General features: G+C 45.0%; 1 protein-coding gene across 7 annotated transcripts in view; it reads left to right on the plus strand.

Moving 5' to 3' along the window:
* Window positions 1-14,946, plus strand: part of LOC137521026 (uncharacterized) — a 299,753-nt gene that overhangs the window by 97,612 nt on the left and 187,195 nt on the right. For all 7 annotated transcript variants that reach the window (XM_068239741.1, XM_068239745.1, XM_068239743.1 and 4 more), the window contains exon 11: window positions 6,769-6,813. In XM_068239741.1, coding sequence (XP_068095842.1) covers window positions 6,769-6,813 — 45 coding nt within the window. The remainder of the gene's footprint in view (window positions 1-6,768; window positions 6,814-14,946) is intronic.

Consider the following 14,946-nt stretch of genomic DNA (forward strand, 5'->3'; position numbering starts at 1 on the left):
GGCAGAATGATGGAATTCATTCTATCCCTGCTTGATTTTTCTTTAAAACACAATTACTTTTGGCACAACGACCAGTTCTTCCAACAGATCTTTGGATGCGCAATGGGGGCATCGTATGCACCAAGCCTAGCAAATATATACATGTCACTGTGGGAGGAAGAGGCTATTGAGCTGGGTGGACCTAATGTACTATGTTGGAAAAGGTACATAGATGACCTGCTAATTATATGGCGAGGTGATGAGGTAAGTTTTCGTGCATTTGTGGAGAATTTAAATAATTTGAGATCGAATATCCAGCTTACAGCAGAATGCAGTCAGGTAAGTATCAACTTCCTGGATCTAAACATCTCCCGGGATGGTGAGGGTTTTAAGACGAGATGTCACTTTAAACCCACGGACCGTAACTCATTTATTGATACGGATAGTTGTCACCATCCGCAGTGGCTCAAAGGGGTCCCCAAGGGGCAATTCACCCGGGTTAGGAGAAATTGCTCGGATTTAAGTGATTACTATGCGCAATCTGATAGTCTGGTTTCTAAATTTGTGGAGAAAGGATATAATAGGGATTGGCTCAATGAGGTTCAGAAGGAGATAGGGGAAAGAAACAGGTCTGATTTGGTTCATTCTGTTGAGAGGAGGGGGAGAGACGATCAAAAAGCTTTCTCCTTTCTCAGTGATTTTTCAGCCCAACATCGACGGATTGAGCAAGTTTTTCGTAAACACTGGAACATTCTCCAGAGTGATCATATTCTGGGGAGTGTCCTGCCATCGGTGCCAAATTTTATTTACCGACGGGCTCCTAACCTCAAGAACCAACTTGCACCAAGCTGTGTGGCCCCACCAAAAGGGGGAGGCCCCTCAGGGTGGCAGACCTCTGGGTTTTTCCCCTGTCGTGGATGTAGGTGTTGTAGGTTAGCAAAGGGACAAAAAATTAATGAGATCATTTCATCTTCTAATGGGCGCTCTTTTAAGATTAGACAATTTTTGTGCTGCGCCTCAACTTATGTGATTTATGTGATCTGGTGTGATTGCGGCCTACAATATGTGGGCCGCACCACCAGGTCACTAAAAGAGAGAATTGGTGAGCATATCACTAATATTATTAAAGGTTTTGATCAACACAGTGTTTCTTCCCATTTTAAGGCTAAACATCAGTGCAATCCTGCTTCTATGCGGTTTTGTGCGGTGGAAAAACTGTCACCTAGCTGGAGAGGTTGCAACAGGGTGAGGGAAATATCCAAAAAAGAGACAAAATGGATTTTTAACCTTGATACATTTACACCAAGTGGTCTGAATATAGACCTTGATATTAACTGTTTTATTGCCAATGACTGATGTCTGTGTAAAGGATATGATTGTTGTTAAGATTGGCACCTTTTTTCTAATTCTGATGTGTTTTGCTAAATTTTTTACACTTTGTAATGATGGATCTGCTGCCATCTAGTGGCAGGATCAGATGTGTGTCCTAATAAAAATAGTGACACTTTCTCTTTGGATCTATTAGGGACAATCATATCCTATTGTATGGGTACTGATTTGTTTTATATATATGTACAATTTTTTAATTAGGTTTAGGCTTATGAGGATGTATATGCACTTTGTAACCCCCAGCGATGAGCGCTGACGTGTATTGCAGCCGAGTATCCTTTTTGTTTTAAAAAAGTAGGCGGGTTTGTTGTAAGAGGGGAGGGAGGTGGTGTGGGATATAGCAGCCGGCATGTGAGTGATGCGTCAGCCCCTGATGAGTCATTCCTATGACGAAACGCGTAGGGCGGAGCTACGCATCACGTGACCGGCAGTAGTGAGGAGACGCAAGGAGGCAAGGCGGCATACGCAGCAGCGGCTATCCGGGACCGCTTCAAGCTATCTGCTATATGCGCATAACCTACGGATCCTTGTGAGTGTATCCTTGAAATTTTAAACTTTTTTATTAAATGGTTTTACACTATTGGAGCCTTCTTTGAGTTTTAGATCTACAACGTGGCTCATTGATCCCCGCATTGCCTGTATATCCATACCTCCGGATCGATTGGAGGCTAACTGGGTGAGTGCGGACACACAGGGGGAGTGTGTTACTGCACCAGGTGCTGGGATAGTGTGCACTTTAGAGGTGACGGGCATTCAATGTACTACTGGATTACGCTATGTCCTGTATCTCTTTTTTCATATGACGTGTTGGCTGGATATTGCGGAGGTGGTCTTGTGTCCTGGATCTATATATGATCTACTTTACAGCGGGTTTTTTGAAGACTTCTGGAGTGGTGATTTATGAGACTGAACTTTATCTTAGCCTATGAGCGCTTATTAACATCAATTTTCTGGACTATTTGCAGGGGTTCCTTGAGATGCAAAAATTATATGCAGGGTTCCCCTAGGGTAAAAAGGTTGAGAAAGGCTGGACTATAGCATAACACTCACTGATAACTAAATACAGCCATAAAACTCTTGCTGGGAAAAGTAAAGCTTTTGAGTTCAGCTAATGGATAAAAATGATAAAGAGTTTATAAACTGCAGCTCTGGAACGCTAAAAGACTGTGTCATTCAACTGAGATGGTAAAACATGAAACCTACTTTTTAAGCTTTTAAAGAGAAAAATAAAACTGTGGGATTAGCCAGCACCTGTGTTAATTAACCAGATGCCACCATGTGGAACAACGACTACTGTTTTTTTAGATTTGCTCACTGTCGTTCCCTCTTATGAAATGTCCATATTAGGCCAATACTTCAGCAAACACTAACAATGCTGGTTTACACAGAGGCGGATCTAGAGGGGTGCACATGGGGCTCCTGCTATAGGCGCCCTTTGTCACTCACTTACCAGGGGGGCGCATAAGTGGAGCACATCAAACCCTCCCTCCCAGATCCAAGCACCTCCTGGCTCCTTCATGGTGAGGATTTAGCAGGCAGCGAGAAACGTAGAGTAGTAAAAGACACTTCAGTGCTGCTGGGTCCCATTGAACTTCCTGCTTAGTTACTGCCCCAGCAACGTCTCCGCTCGTATCCTGATTAGAGTTGGGCCGAACAGTTCGCCTGGCGAACCTCTCTGGGCCTCTTACTACTTCCGGGTCGCAATGACCCGGAGTAGTACGCCTGCGCTGCCCGGCGGAGCGCGTCCTAGATCGCGCTCCTGTTGCCGGGCGCTCTCTGCGCATGAGCGTGACGTCACTCATGACGTCACGCACATGCGCAGAGAATGCCCGGCAACGGGAGCGCGATCTAGGACGCGCTCCGCCGGGCAGCGCAGGCGTACTACTCCGGGTCATTGCGACCCGGAAGTAGTAAGAGGCCCATGAATTTAGAGATGTTCGCCGGCGAACGGTTCGGGAACCGTTCGCCACATCTCTAATCCTGATCCCCTCCTGATTGGCTGGTGGAGCCATGCTGCTGCCGCTGGGGCTGATGGGGGCTGGAGAGGAGAAGAAGATGTAGCTGCAGCTGCTGGAGTGCACTGACACAGGCAGGCAGCGAGTGAGTGAGTGCTGAGGCTGAGAAAGCCAGAGAGGGATCTCACTGCTTTTCCTATAATTCCCACAGAGGGCAAATCTGCAGCACTGGGCTGAATGAGACGATCGGTGTCTCCATCCATACTGCAAGTGATGAAGCTGACAGTGCTGATAGCCCAAGTATGTGAATTTCCCCAAACAGAGAGACAGCTCCGGACAATTTAGATAAGAGTATTTAATGACTTGGCTTTCCTGTTCTGTTCTCTCTCTCTCTTACATACACACACACACCATGTGCTCTCCTGTCACTGCCCTGCTAATTGAAATATGTTGATGGTGTGTTACATGATGTCTGTCCCTAACAAACGGGACTAGTGAAGACTGAACTCCCAGTCTGTCCCTCTTGCTTCTCTACCACTATATTTCACACCCTTCTTCTCTCTAGTGTGTTTTTAACTCCTCTCTTTTTTGCCCTCTCTGTTATGTTCACCCTCTGCCTTTCTCACGTCTCACTCTCTCCTCCATTTCCCCCTCTCACTCTCCCCGCTCTCTGCTTCTCTTATCCTTCCTCTTTCTATCTATTGTTTCTCCCTTTAAAAGCACTTTTAAGTGAAATAAATCTGGCTAGTTTATCTTACCTGGGGCTTCTTCCAGCCCCTTGAAGTCATGTGCCCTCTATCATTTCGCAGTGCTCGAATCAGCCACTGTCCCCCTCTAAAAGCTGGCAGAGTCCACCACTTGCAGTCCACGACACATGCCCTGCCCCTGCCTCTTCGATGGCTATGGATGCGCAGTAGCAATTTTTGCTTACAGCGCAAGCGCATAATGCTTCCAGCCTTGGGAGCACGATGGAGGAGGCACGTGGCACAGCGCCACAGCTTTCGGAGGGGCAGAGTGGCTGAATGGAGCAGGGCGGAATGACAACGAGGGATCAGAAGGACTTCAGGGGGCTAGACAAGGCCCCAGGAAAGTAACTGGCAACATTGCATTCTCTTAAAGGGAAGGTTCAAGCAAAATAAAAAAATGAGTTTCACTTACCTGGGGCTTCTACCAGCCCCCTGCAGCCATCCTGTGCCCTCGTAGTCACTCACTGCTGCTCCAGTCCCCCACTGGCAGCTTGCCGACCTCGGAGGTCGGCGGGCCGCATTGCGTACATTTTTACGCATTACCGCTAGTGCAGGAACATTAACACATACATTTTTACGCGTTACTAGTTCAATGCGTAAAAATTTACGCATTGAACCAGTAATGCGTAAAAATGTATGTGTTAATGTTCCTGCACGTGTGGGAATGCGTAAAAATGTACGCAATGCGGCCCGCCAACCTCCGAGGTCGCCAAGCTGCCAGCGGGGGACTGGAGCAGCAGTGAGTGACTACGAGGGCACAGGATGGCTGCAGGGGGCTGGTAGAAGCCCCAGGTAAGTGAAACTCATTTTTTTATTTTGCTTGGACATTCCCTTTAAAATCTTTCTTTAAGGTGGCCACTAATGGTCCAATTTCCTGAACGATTAACTGTCTGAAAATCGGCCACAAGTGATTGATCAGGAACACTATGGAATAGATTCTCACGATCGGATTGAATCTAGCAGATTTTAATTTCCCATTAGTGTTCCCGGGACGATTTTCAGCCATTCTTCAGGAAACTGGACCATTAGTGGGTGCTTTTGGTTCCATCTCTCTTTCTGCCCACCACCCTCGACATCATCTGCAGCACTTTACAGAATACATAGTCATGTCACTGACTGTCCTCAGAGGAGCTGACAATCAAATACTACCATAGTCATAGTATAATGTCCTACCATATTATTATTATGTATTTATATAGCACTGACATAATCTACTTTACAGAGTACATAGTCATGTCACTGCTTGTCCTCAGAGGAGCTCACAATCTAATCCTACCATTGTCCTAGTCTAATGTCCTACCATATTATTATTTATATAGCACTGACATCTTCTGCAGCACTTTACAGAGTACATAATCATGACACTGTCTGTCCTCAAAGGAGCTCACACTCCAATCCATACCATAGTCATAGTCTAATGTCTGGGGGGGGGGGGCGCAAAGTTCAGTGTTTGCCATAGGCGCCATTATAGCCAGATACGCCCCTGGGTTTACAAAGCAAAAAAATGTTGTAGAAACAGTTTGGAAGAAATGATCTAAACTGTGTGTGTGATAGTCTTTTTGAGCTTCATTAAAGTGGACCTGAACTCTTGCACAGGACAGAAGGAAAACATAGAGAATCATGTATGTATTTAGAGAGTTTATCCAGTTTAATTCCCTCTCGTTTTGGTCTAATCAGATCTCTCCCCTTTGTCACACGACTGCCACGGCAGAGATGGCAGAAAAGCTAATTTAAAAGCACAGGCTGTAAACAATATGTCTGCTTCCATAAATCAGGAAGTAGAAACAGTGAAGATTTTAGGATTTGTATCAGCTGTAACAAAGAAATGTTTTTCTTTAAAGAGACACTGAAGCGAAAAAAAAAATGATATAATGATTTGGTTGTGTAATACGGATAATTACTAGAACATTAGTAGCAAATAAAATATTCTCATAGTTTTATTTTCAGCAACAGTATATAATGTTTTTTATAACATTGCATCATTCTCTAATATTTGCAGTTTACACACTACTCAACATTCTAAATGATTTTACAGAGCAGGCCAGTGAACTATTGAACTGTCATCTGCAGAGAAAAATAAAATACAGTGACTGACAGTTGAGCTCACAAGCTTCAGAAGACAGAGCTCTCTGCGACTTTGAAAGTCGTGGAGCTCAATGCCTCTTTTGTATAGATAACAACTGGAGTTTCTTAACTCCTCCTGTACTGGAAACCATATTAGACTTATGTATCTGCTCCTAATGTTTTATTTCTTAGCTGTACTACACATACAAATCATTATATCATAATTATTTTTTTTTCGCTTCGGTGACTCTAAAGGTTATTATGCAGAGAGGACTTCTGAGTTCAGGTCCCGCTTTAAGACATTGGTTTTGAACAGATGAGAAATATAAAAGCTGTAAGCATGCTCCTATAATATGAATACAATATTACAAGGTAAAGAGGTGTTCAGTAAAAGTATTAAAGCAATAAGTCATTAAAGTGCTGACAGGATAAAGTACTTTTATTAACATGAGGTGTTTCGTTGGGTCAAAGCTCAGTTCATCAAGTAAAAATAGTCTACAATTTAATAGGATGAAAAGGAATTCAAAATCACAATTAAACTAACAGTTAATGCATTTGTTAAATGAAAATGAAGTAACCTGTTATTATTCATACACATTGTAATCCTTGTTGTAATGTTTTTGCTTATTCTGCAGGCTGAAAAGGGAATAATTGATTTGGAAACATTTGGCAACCTCTTGGTAAGACTGACATAAAAACGTTTACAATAGTTTCAGTTCAGCATTAATATCTTGTGCCTACAAAACACTAAGGCTGCTTTCACAGTGGGACGTTACAGGCGCATGTTAGAGCAGCCTGTAACGCACCCCAACGCACAGCAATCAAAAATCAATGGGCTGTTCACAGTGCCCACGTTGCGTTACATTGTAACGCAGCACGTCTACATAACGTGCTGCATGCAGTACTTTACACGCGGCTAAGCCGCGCTAGACTGTTTGCACATGCTCAGTAGGGTTTTTTTTCATCTAATGGGCGGAGAGGAGGCGGGGAGAGGCCACTATGTAGCCAGGCACATGGCTGCTTATTATTCACTGCACTTGCAGTGTTTACATCCTGGAGCGGCCGCGGATTGGCTGGCGGGACCACGTGATGTGGAGAGCTCCGCTCACGTGGTCTCCGCAGTGCCTCCGACAGAGCAGGTGCACCAAGAGCTGCTTGTAACGCGGCTCTTGGTAGCGTCCTGCTCCAACACCACCAGGTGTTGCGTTAGGGGCACGTTATGTGCCCTATAACGTCCCCTAAACGCAACGCCCTGGTGTGTAAGTAGCCTAAGGCCTCTGTTCACACTATCAGGCATCTTTCCCTGGCTATCTATACTGAGGTACCTATTCCTGTTTCCTGACAATCTATACTCAGGCAACTATCCCTGGCTATCTATACCGAGGTACCTATTCATGACTATCTATACTCAGGCATCTATCCCTGGCTATCTATACTGAGGTACCTATTCCTGTTTCCTGACAATCTATACTCAGGCATCTATCCCTGGCTATCTATACCAAGGTACCTATTCCTGACTATCTATACTCAGGCATCTATCCCTGGCTAGCTATACCAGGAATGAGAAGAAACTACGCCAGTGCAAATTTACGCATCGTAGTTTTCATCTACGCATTGTAGTGTGTAGGCGAAGTTTTAAAACTACGCTTACGAATTTACGCATAGCGAAGTACCGCTATGCGTAGTTTACTCCCGCTACGCGTAGTTAACATGTGTATCGCGAAGTAAACTACGAATGCAATACTCGTGTCTATTTTTCCGCGTACGATTGTATGCTTAAAAAATTAAGCATTGGAAAGGGAAATGTACGCATAGAAGAGATAACGGTAAAAGCATTTAAAGAGGAATTAATGCGAAAATTTTTCCGCATAAGGGCATAAGCGTCTGCATACACTACGCTTCACACTACGCGTAATTGCGTATTTTAACGCATAGTCTACGAAATGCATACGAAGCAAATATTTTATTTCTAAGCTGTAGTTTGGCGAGGCGTAATTGCATAAAACTACGCGTAGTTCCAGTGTAGCGAAGTTGGCAGACTTCGACCATCCCTGATCTATACTGAGGTATCTTTCCTGGAAAGAAAAGGCGGCATACTAATGGGAAAGCCCCGCCCCTGACCCCACCCCCAAAGCTGCACACCCGACATTCTCTCTTTTTCTGTCCTCTAATGGACAGTTTGTTTCTTTTTCAGTTTCTTTTTTATATTTTTTTTTTTTTTGCTTTTGTTCGGCCATTTTTTCTTTTAGAAATTACCTTTTTCTGGGCTTGTAGCGGGTTCACACTCACCCGTTTAGGCAGCGGGCATTGCGGCCTCTAAATGGGGCTTATAGATGCGCCAGTTATCCCCCTCTGGTAGCTGCCTATGTGCTGGTGGCGGCGGCTAGCACGGAGTTCGCTAGCCGCCGCTATTGTTCACTTTATTTACGGCTTCCGGTCCTCCAGGCTCTGACACATGACGTAGCGAAGTCTCACGCGGATTGCGAGACTTTGTTAGATTGGATAAAAGGAGAACGCGGAAGTCAGTTCGGGGAGGCAGGCAGTCGCGTCCGGACTTCAGAGCGGGTGCAGCGTATTCAGGCTGCGGTACCGCTCTGTATCTTCAGTGCCATTCAGCCAGCACGTGGGGTCAGCGGATCTACGACCAAAAAACTTCAATCTTACCAGAAGAGAGGTATTTATTACCACTTTACCGACTCATACAGGTAATATGGAGGCTTTTTTATTTTTTACTTATTGTTATATATGCTGTATATGTTTAGATGGAGGTTCAGGATCCTATTCAAGTGGCATCGGGGTCTCAGGAGAGGTAATGGGGAGGCTTCCCTGCGTTTTACAAATGGTTTTATAAGCACTGTGGTGTTTCATTTAATTTTAATTACCTGCACAGGGTATTTTGGGAATATAAAAGAGTGTTATAACTCCTTTTTCTGGGTCGGACCTTTTTTAGTGGAAACATATCTTTTTGTGTCTCCACAGTCCGAGAGAAAGTGAGAAGAGGAGAGCGGTGCCTAAAAGTCACCAGTCCTTAAGGGGAACAAAGTCCCGTTCAGGATCAAGAAGGAACAGGTCCACTCGTAATGCTTCTTATGATGCAAGCTCATCGAGAAGGAAGTCTCCTCATAGACAGTCTGGGAAGTCCCACAAGAGTGACAAGAAATATTCTACAAAGCATTCGTCAAAAAGACGTTCTCTCAGTAGGAGGCGCTCTCCAGGCTATTATCACTCCAGTGGACATTACAGATCTTATAGAAGCCGCTCTCCTCGACAGCTTCACAGGTCTGAGAGGGGAAGATCTCCTCATAGGAGATACTCACCAGACTATGATCACCATGGTTACAGACATAGGAGACGTTCTTATACTTCTTATAGTAGAAGCAGGTCTCCGGTTCCGCATCCTAAGCAATCACAGAGATACGCCCAACCGGAAGGCAACTTATGTTGGTCCTGTGGTCAGACAGCCCTACCAGAAAAAATTGTCTGTGAAGCATGCTTTACGGAACTGGGTAGAGACAAAGATTCTGAAAATCAACAGGTCATGTCGTTTATCCAACAAGCAGTACAGGAGACCTTTGAGAAGATGGTAGCTAACTAGCCGCTTCCCTCAACCTCTCAGGCCCACACAGAAGAATCCTCTTCTGCTCAGAGTCAAACGCCTATGGGCTTTGACTTCGCGCTTGTTCCAGCTTTTGTCTCAGCTATTAAGGCCGAAATAGGCTAGGAGGATGATACAGAGGCTTCCCAGGAGCCAGATAAATATTATCCGCACCTAGATAAGCAACCCACCAATTTCCCTCTCATGAAGGTTATTAAGGAAATATTTATCAAAGAATGGGGCAAAGTGGAGCAGAAAACTTTGTTATTCAATAGGTTTGCAAAACTTTACCCATTAGGCAATGAGGATGCGAAGATTATGGAATCTGCCGCAATAATAGACGCATCAATCATGAGAGTCGCCCGTCACGTGACTCTTCCAATGGATGACGCAGTTTCCTTCAGTAATCCGCTTGATAGAAAAACAGATACGGACATTAAAAAAGCTTTTTTATATTCAGGAGCAGCTTGTAGACCAGCCGTAGCCCTTACTTCCCTTGCGAAGGCCATAAAGGTATGGGTAGATAACATTGAGATTGCTCTTAATTCAGGTATGGATACAATTGAAATCATTAAAGCGCTGGATGAGCTGAAACTGTCAAGTGACTTTGTGGGAGAAGCAGCAATAGATACAATAAGATCAGCCTCCAGAGCAATGCTATGTAATGTGACGGCAAAAAGAGCCCTGTGGCTAAAGCCTTGGTCGGCCGATCAATCTTCCAGAAATAACTGGTGTAAGATACCGTTTGATGGGAAACATCTCTTTGGTCCAGAGATGGACAGTGCGATTGCCAAAGTTACAGGAGGAAAATCGGGTCTTTTACCACAGGATAAGAAGTCACGACCAACTCGACAGCAATCAAACAAAAGGCAGTTTTCCTACAGATTTCAACAGGCCCGTACTTATAGGCCTGGAAAGCAGTTTAACAGGAACTGGAAGGGGACACAGGCGTCCTTTATCAGATCCGGAAAATCCAAGCCAGCCACCGGAGCAGCTCAAAATACAAAGTCATTCTGAAGGTGCGACTGCTCAGACGGTTCAAGTAGGGGCAAGGTTGCGCTCCTTCTGGACGGTCTGGGTGGAGTCTATCGAAGATCCTTGGGTCCACAGAACTATTTACAGAGGTCATTCATGGAAGTTCAGCAGAACTCCGCCCAGGACAAGATTTATACAAACAAACCTACCTCAGGGCAGACAAAAAAGACAGGTCTTGTTGGATTAAGTAATATCTCTGGCCGAAAGCAACGCTATAATCCCGGTGCCTCATCGAAAGGAGTTTACAGGAATCTATTCTCCCTTATTCTTGGTCAAAAAGTCGTCAGGAGGATGGCGTCCGGTGAAATTCTTAAACAGCCAAATAAAACTGTGTCGCTTCAGGATGGAGTCATTACAGACGATAATAAAGGTTGTCAGACTAGACGACTGGATGACAACACTGGATCTGTCAGACGCTTATTTGCATATTCCGATCAAACGAAGTTTCCAGAAATATCTAAGGTTCACAGTCAACGGGAGTCATTTGCAGTTTCAAAGCCTACCGTTTGGCCTCTCAACCGCACCCAGAACATTCACAAAGGTTCTTCTGCCGGTAATTGCCTCTCTGAGAAAAAAGGGCCTAAGAGTCTTCCGCTATCTGGACGACATATTGTTAGTCAATCAGGATCGTGCAGTCTTATTGAGTCATCAGGAAATATTATTGACGGAACTTCAGAGGCTGGGATGGCTGATAAATTTTCCGAAAAGTCAGTTAATTCCTTCCCAGGACATGATATTCCTCGGGGCCATACTGACTTCCCCACTATCAGATGTTGAAAAGCTTTTTAACCTCCTCAGCGGTAACCCCGTGTGTGACACGGGGTAAGCCGCCGGAGGGTGCCGCTCAGGCCCTGCTGGGCCGATTTAAATACTTTTCTTTTTGCTGGACGTAGCTAGCACTTTGCTAGCTGCGCCAGCACCCTGATCGCCGCCGCCACGCGCCCGATTGCCGCTATCCAGTGCGGCGCGCCCCCCCCCCCCCCCCGACCCCATGCGCTGCCTGGCCAATCAGTGCCAGGCAGCGCCAAGGGGTGGATCGGGTCTCCCAATGGAAGCCCTCCAGGAAATCCCGTTCTTTGAACGGGATTTCCTGATCGGAGATCGCCGAAGGCGATCGAAGCGGGCGGGGGGATGCCGCTGAGCAGCGGCTATCATGTAGCGAGCCCTGGGCTCGCTACATGATTTAAAAAATTTTTTTTTTTTTTTAAACTGCTGCGCTGCCCCCTGGCGGTATTTTTCATACCGCCAAGGGGGTTAATGCCAGGAACAAAATTTGTCTTCCGGATCAGAAAATTGTATCAATACAACAGACGGTGTCATCAGTAATACAAAGCCAGCATATATCGGCAAGAGCGTGTCTGAGTCTGTTGGGAACCCTCTCGTCATCAATTCCAATGGTCAAGTGGGCACATTGGAATTTGAGAACGTTTCAAATATTCTTTCTCAAAAACTGGAACAAGAGAAGCTTGTCACAAAAGTTCTGGATACCTTACAGGGTAAAGACTTCTCTTCATTGGTGGAGACAAGAGAAGAACCTGAGGTCCTGCCATCAGATTCAGCCACCACTCCCGGTTGTAATAACAACGGACGCAAGTCTCGCAGGCTGGGGAGCTCATTGTCAAGATTCTCGTGTGCAGCAGAGATGGAGACTTCCGTGTGCTCAGCAGCCATCCAACATTCTAGCGCTCAGGGCAGCCTTTCTGGCAATAAAAGCTTTTCAACATCTGATAGTGGGGAAGTCAGTATTGCTTCAAATAGACAATGTATCAGCGGTAGCATACATAAGGAGGCAGGGGGGGACGAGGAGTCAGTCTCTTCTTCAGGAATCCTCTCACATAATGTTATGGGCTCAAAGATATCTGGATCATCTAACAGCAATCCATCTTCCGGGGCCACAGAATCAGTTAGCAGATCAGCTGAGCAGACAGTTTGCCGATCCCCACAAATGGTCACTGAACGACAGAGTTTTCAAGATGATTGTTCAAAAATGGGGTCTTCCTCAGATAGATCTATGCGCGTCAGTGAGCAATTCGAAGTTGCCGAGATACTTCTCCCGTTATTTCCATCCGAAAGCAGAGGGGACGGACTGTTTGACAACACAGTGGAACTTCAGACTGGAGTATGCGTTCCCTCCCTTCCCGCTGATCCTGAGACTATTGCAGAGACTGTTACTGGAACCATGTACGATCATTCTTATTGTGCCATTCTGGCCCCGCAGACCTTGGTTCACTCTATTATCAGAAATGAGTCTAGATGATCCGGTCAGCCTCCCTCAACTTCCGGATCTCCTTTACCAGGGATCTCTGCTTTACCCAAATGTCAACAATCTCAATTTAACGGCCTGGAGGTTGAGAGGCAAAAGTTCCTTGCATTAGGTTGTTCTGAGGAGGTGACTTCTACACTGCTAAAAGCCAGAAAAGTTTCTACAAATTCGACTTATCATAGAATTTGGGGAAAATTTGAGAACTTTGCAAAGGCCAATAACCTTGACTTTCTTGCTCCTCAAGTTCAGGACGTACTAGCATTTCTTCAAACAGGTGTTGACTTACAGTTAAGCCTTTCAGCCATAAAGGTCCAGGTTTCAGCCTTGTCTTCATTAACTTATCACAAACGGGCTGAAAACCCTCTGATCATCCAGTTTATACAGGCTGTACAAAAGTTAAGACCTCACAGAAAACCATTCTTCCGCAGTGGGACCTTTGTGTGGTCCTAGTGGTCTTATCAAACACACCTTTTCATCCAGTGGAGAATGCATCCCTGTTGAATATGACATTGAAAACAATTTTTTGGGTGGCAAATTCTTCTGCAAAAAGGGTATCTGACTTGCAGGCTCTAGGTTGTGCTGAGAACTTTCTGCAATTTTTTCCTGATAGAGTGGTTATCAGACCGGTGCTTCAACACATTCCTCCACATCCACATTTCATATAAATCAGGAGCTAACCTTGCCTACATTCTTATCAGAGCATGAATGTCACCCTTTGGACGTCGGCAGAAGTATTAAGGCGTATTTGGAAGCTACAAATTCCTTCAGGTCCTCAGACCGTCTATTTGTGAACATTCTCGGTCTTAATAAGGGTAAACCAGTTACGTATAGGACTTTGGCCAACTGGCTAGTGAAGCTTATACAGCTCTGTTGAAAGTTGAAAGGTTTACAAGTACCTACAGAAATTCATGCACACTCTACAAGGGGCATGGCAGCCTCTTGGGCATCTTTTGCTAAGGTCTCTATGGACACTATTTGTAGAGCAGCCAGTTGGTCTTCAGAGCCTACTTTCCTGAGGCATTATCATGTTAATCCTGCATCACTTACCTCCTTAAAATTTGGAGAAGCAGTTTTGTCTACTGTTAGAAAATAAAATGTTTGTTATGCATCTTCCCTCCCTCTCTGTCTGATTTTGTAAATCCCATTAGTATGCCGCCATTTCTTTCCAGGAAACAGGAAAATTGAACACTCACCTTTCGTTAATTTTCCTTTCCTGGAACAGAAAATAAAGGCATACGAACCCACCCTCTCGTCCATTCGAGGACTGATTTTCATGAGAATGGCGGGGGGGGGGGGGGGGAAGCACTTCTAATTTATAAGATGAACTGTCCAATCGGGGTCAGGGGCAGGGCTTACCCATTAGTATGCCGCCATTTTCTGTTCCAGGAAAGGAAAATTACCGAAAGGTGAGTATTCAATTTTCCTGTATCTATAATCAGGCATCTATCCCTGGCTATCTTTACTCTGAGGTACCTATTCCTGACTATCTATACTCAGGCATCTGTCCCTGGTTATCTATACTGAGGTACCTATTCCTGACTATCTATACTCAGGCATCTATCTCTGGCTATCTATACTGAGGTACCTATTCCTGACTATCTATACTCAGGCATCTATCCCTGGCTATGTATACTGAGGTACCTATTCATGACTATCTATCAGTGCTGCTTGGATACCATTTTTCACTATTTGGATCTAATTCGGATCCGGATACCCAGATATCCGATTCGGGTCGGATATCCGAGTTCAAAATTTTCCATTCCGGATCCAAATCGGATATCTGACCAGGGATGAGCAGAAACTACGCCAGTGCGAATTTACGCATCCTAGTTCGCATCTACGCATCGTAGTTCGTAGGTGAAGTTTCAAAACTACGCTTACGAATTTACGCGTAGCGGTACGTAGCTTACGCCTACTATG

This window comes from Hyperolius riggenbachi, chromosome 6 (genome assembly GCF_040937935.1).
Source record: "Hyperolius riggenbachi isolate aHypRig1 chromosome 6, aHypRig1.pri, whole genome shotgun sequence".
Taxonomy (NCBI): Eukaryota; Metazoa; Chordata; class Amphibia; order Anura; family Hyperoliidae; genus Hyperolius; species Hyperolius riggenbachi.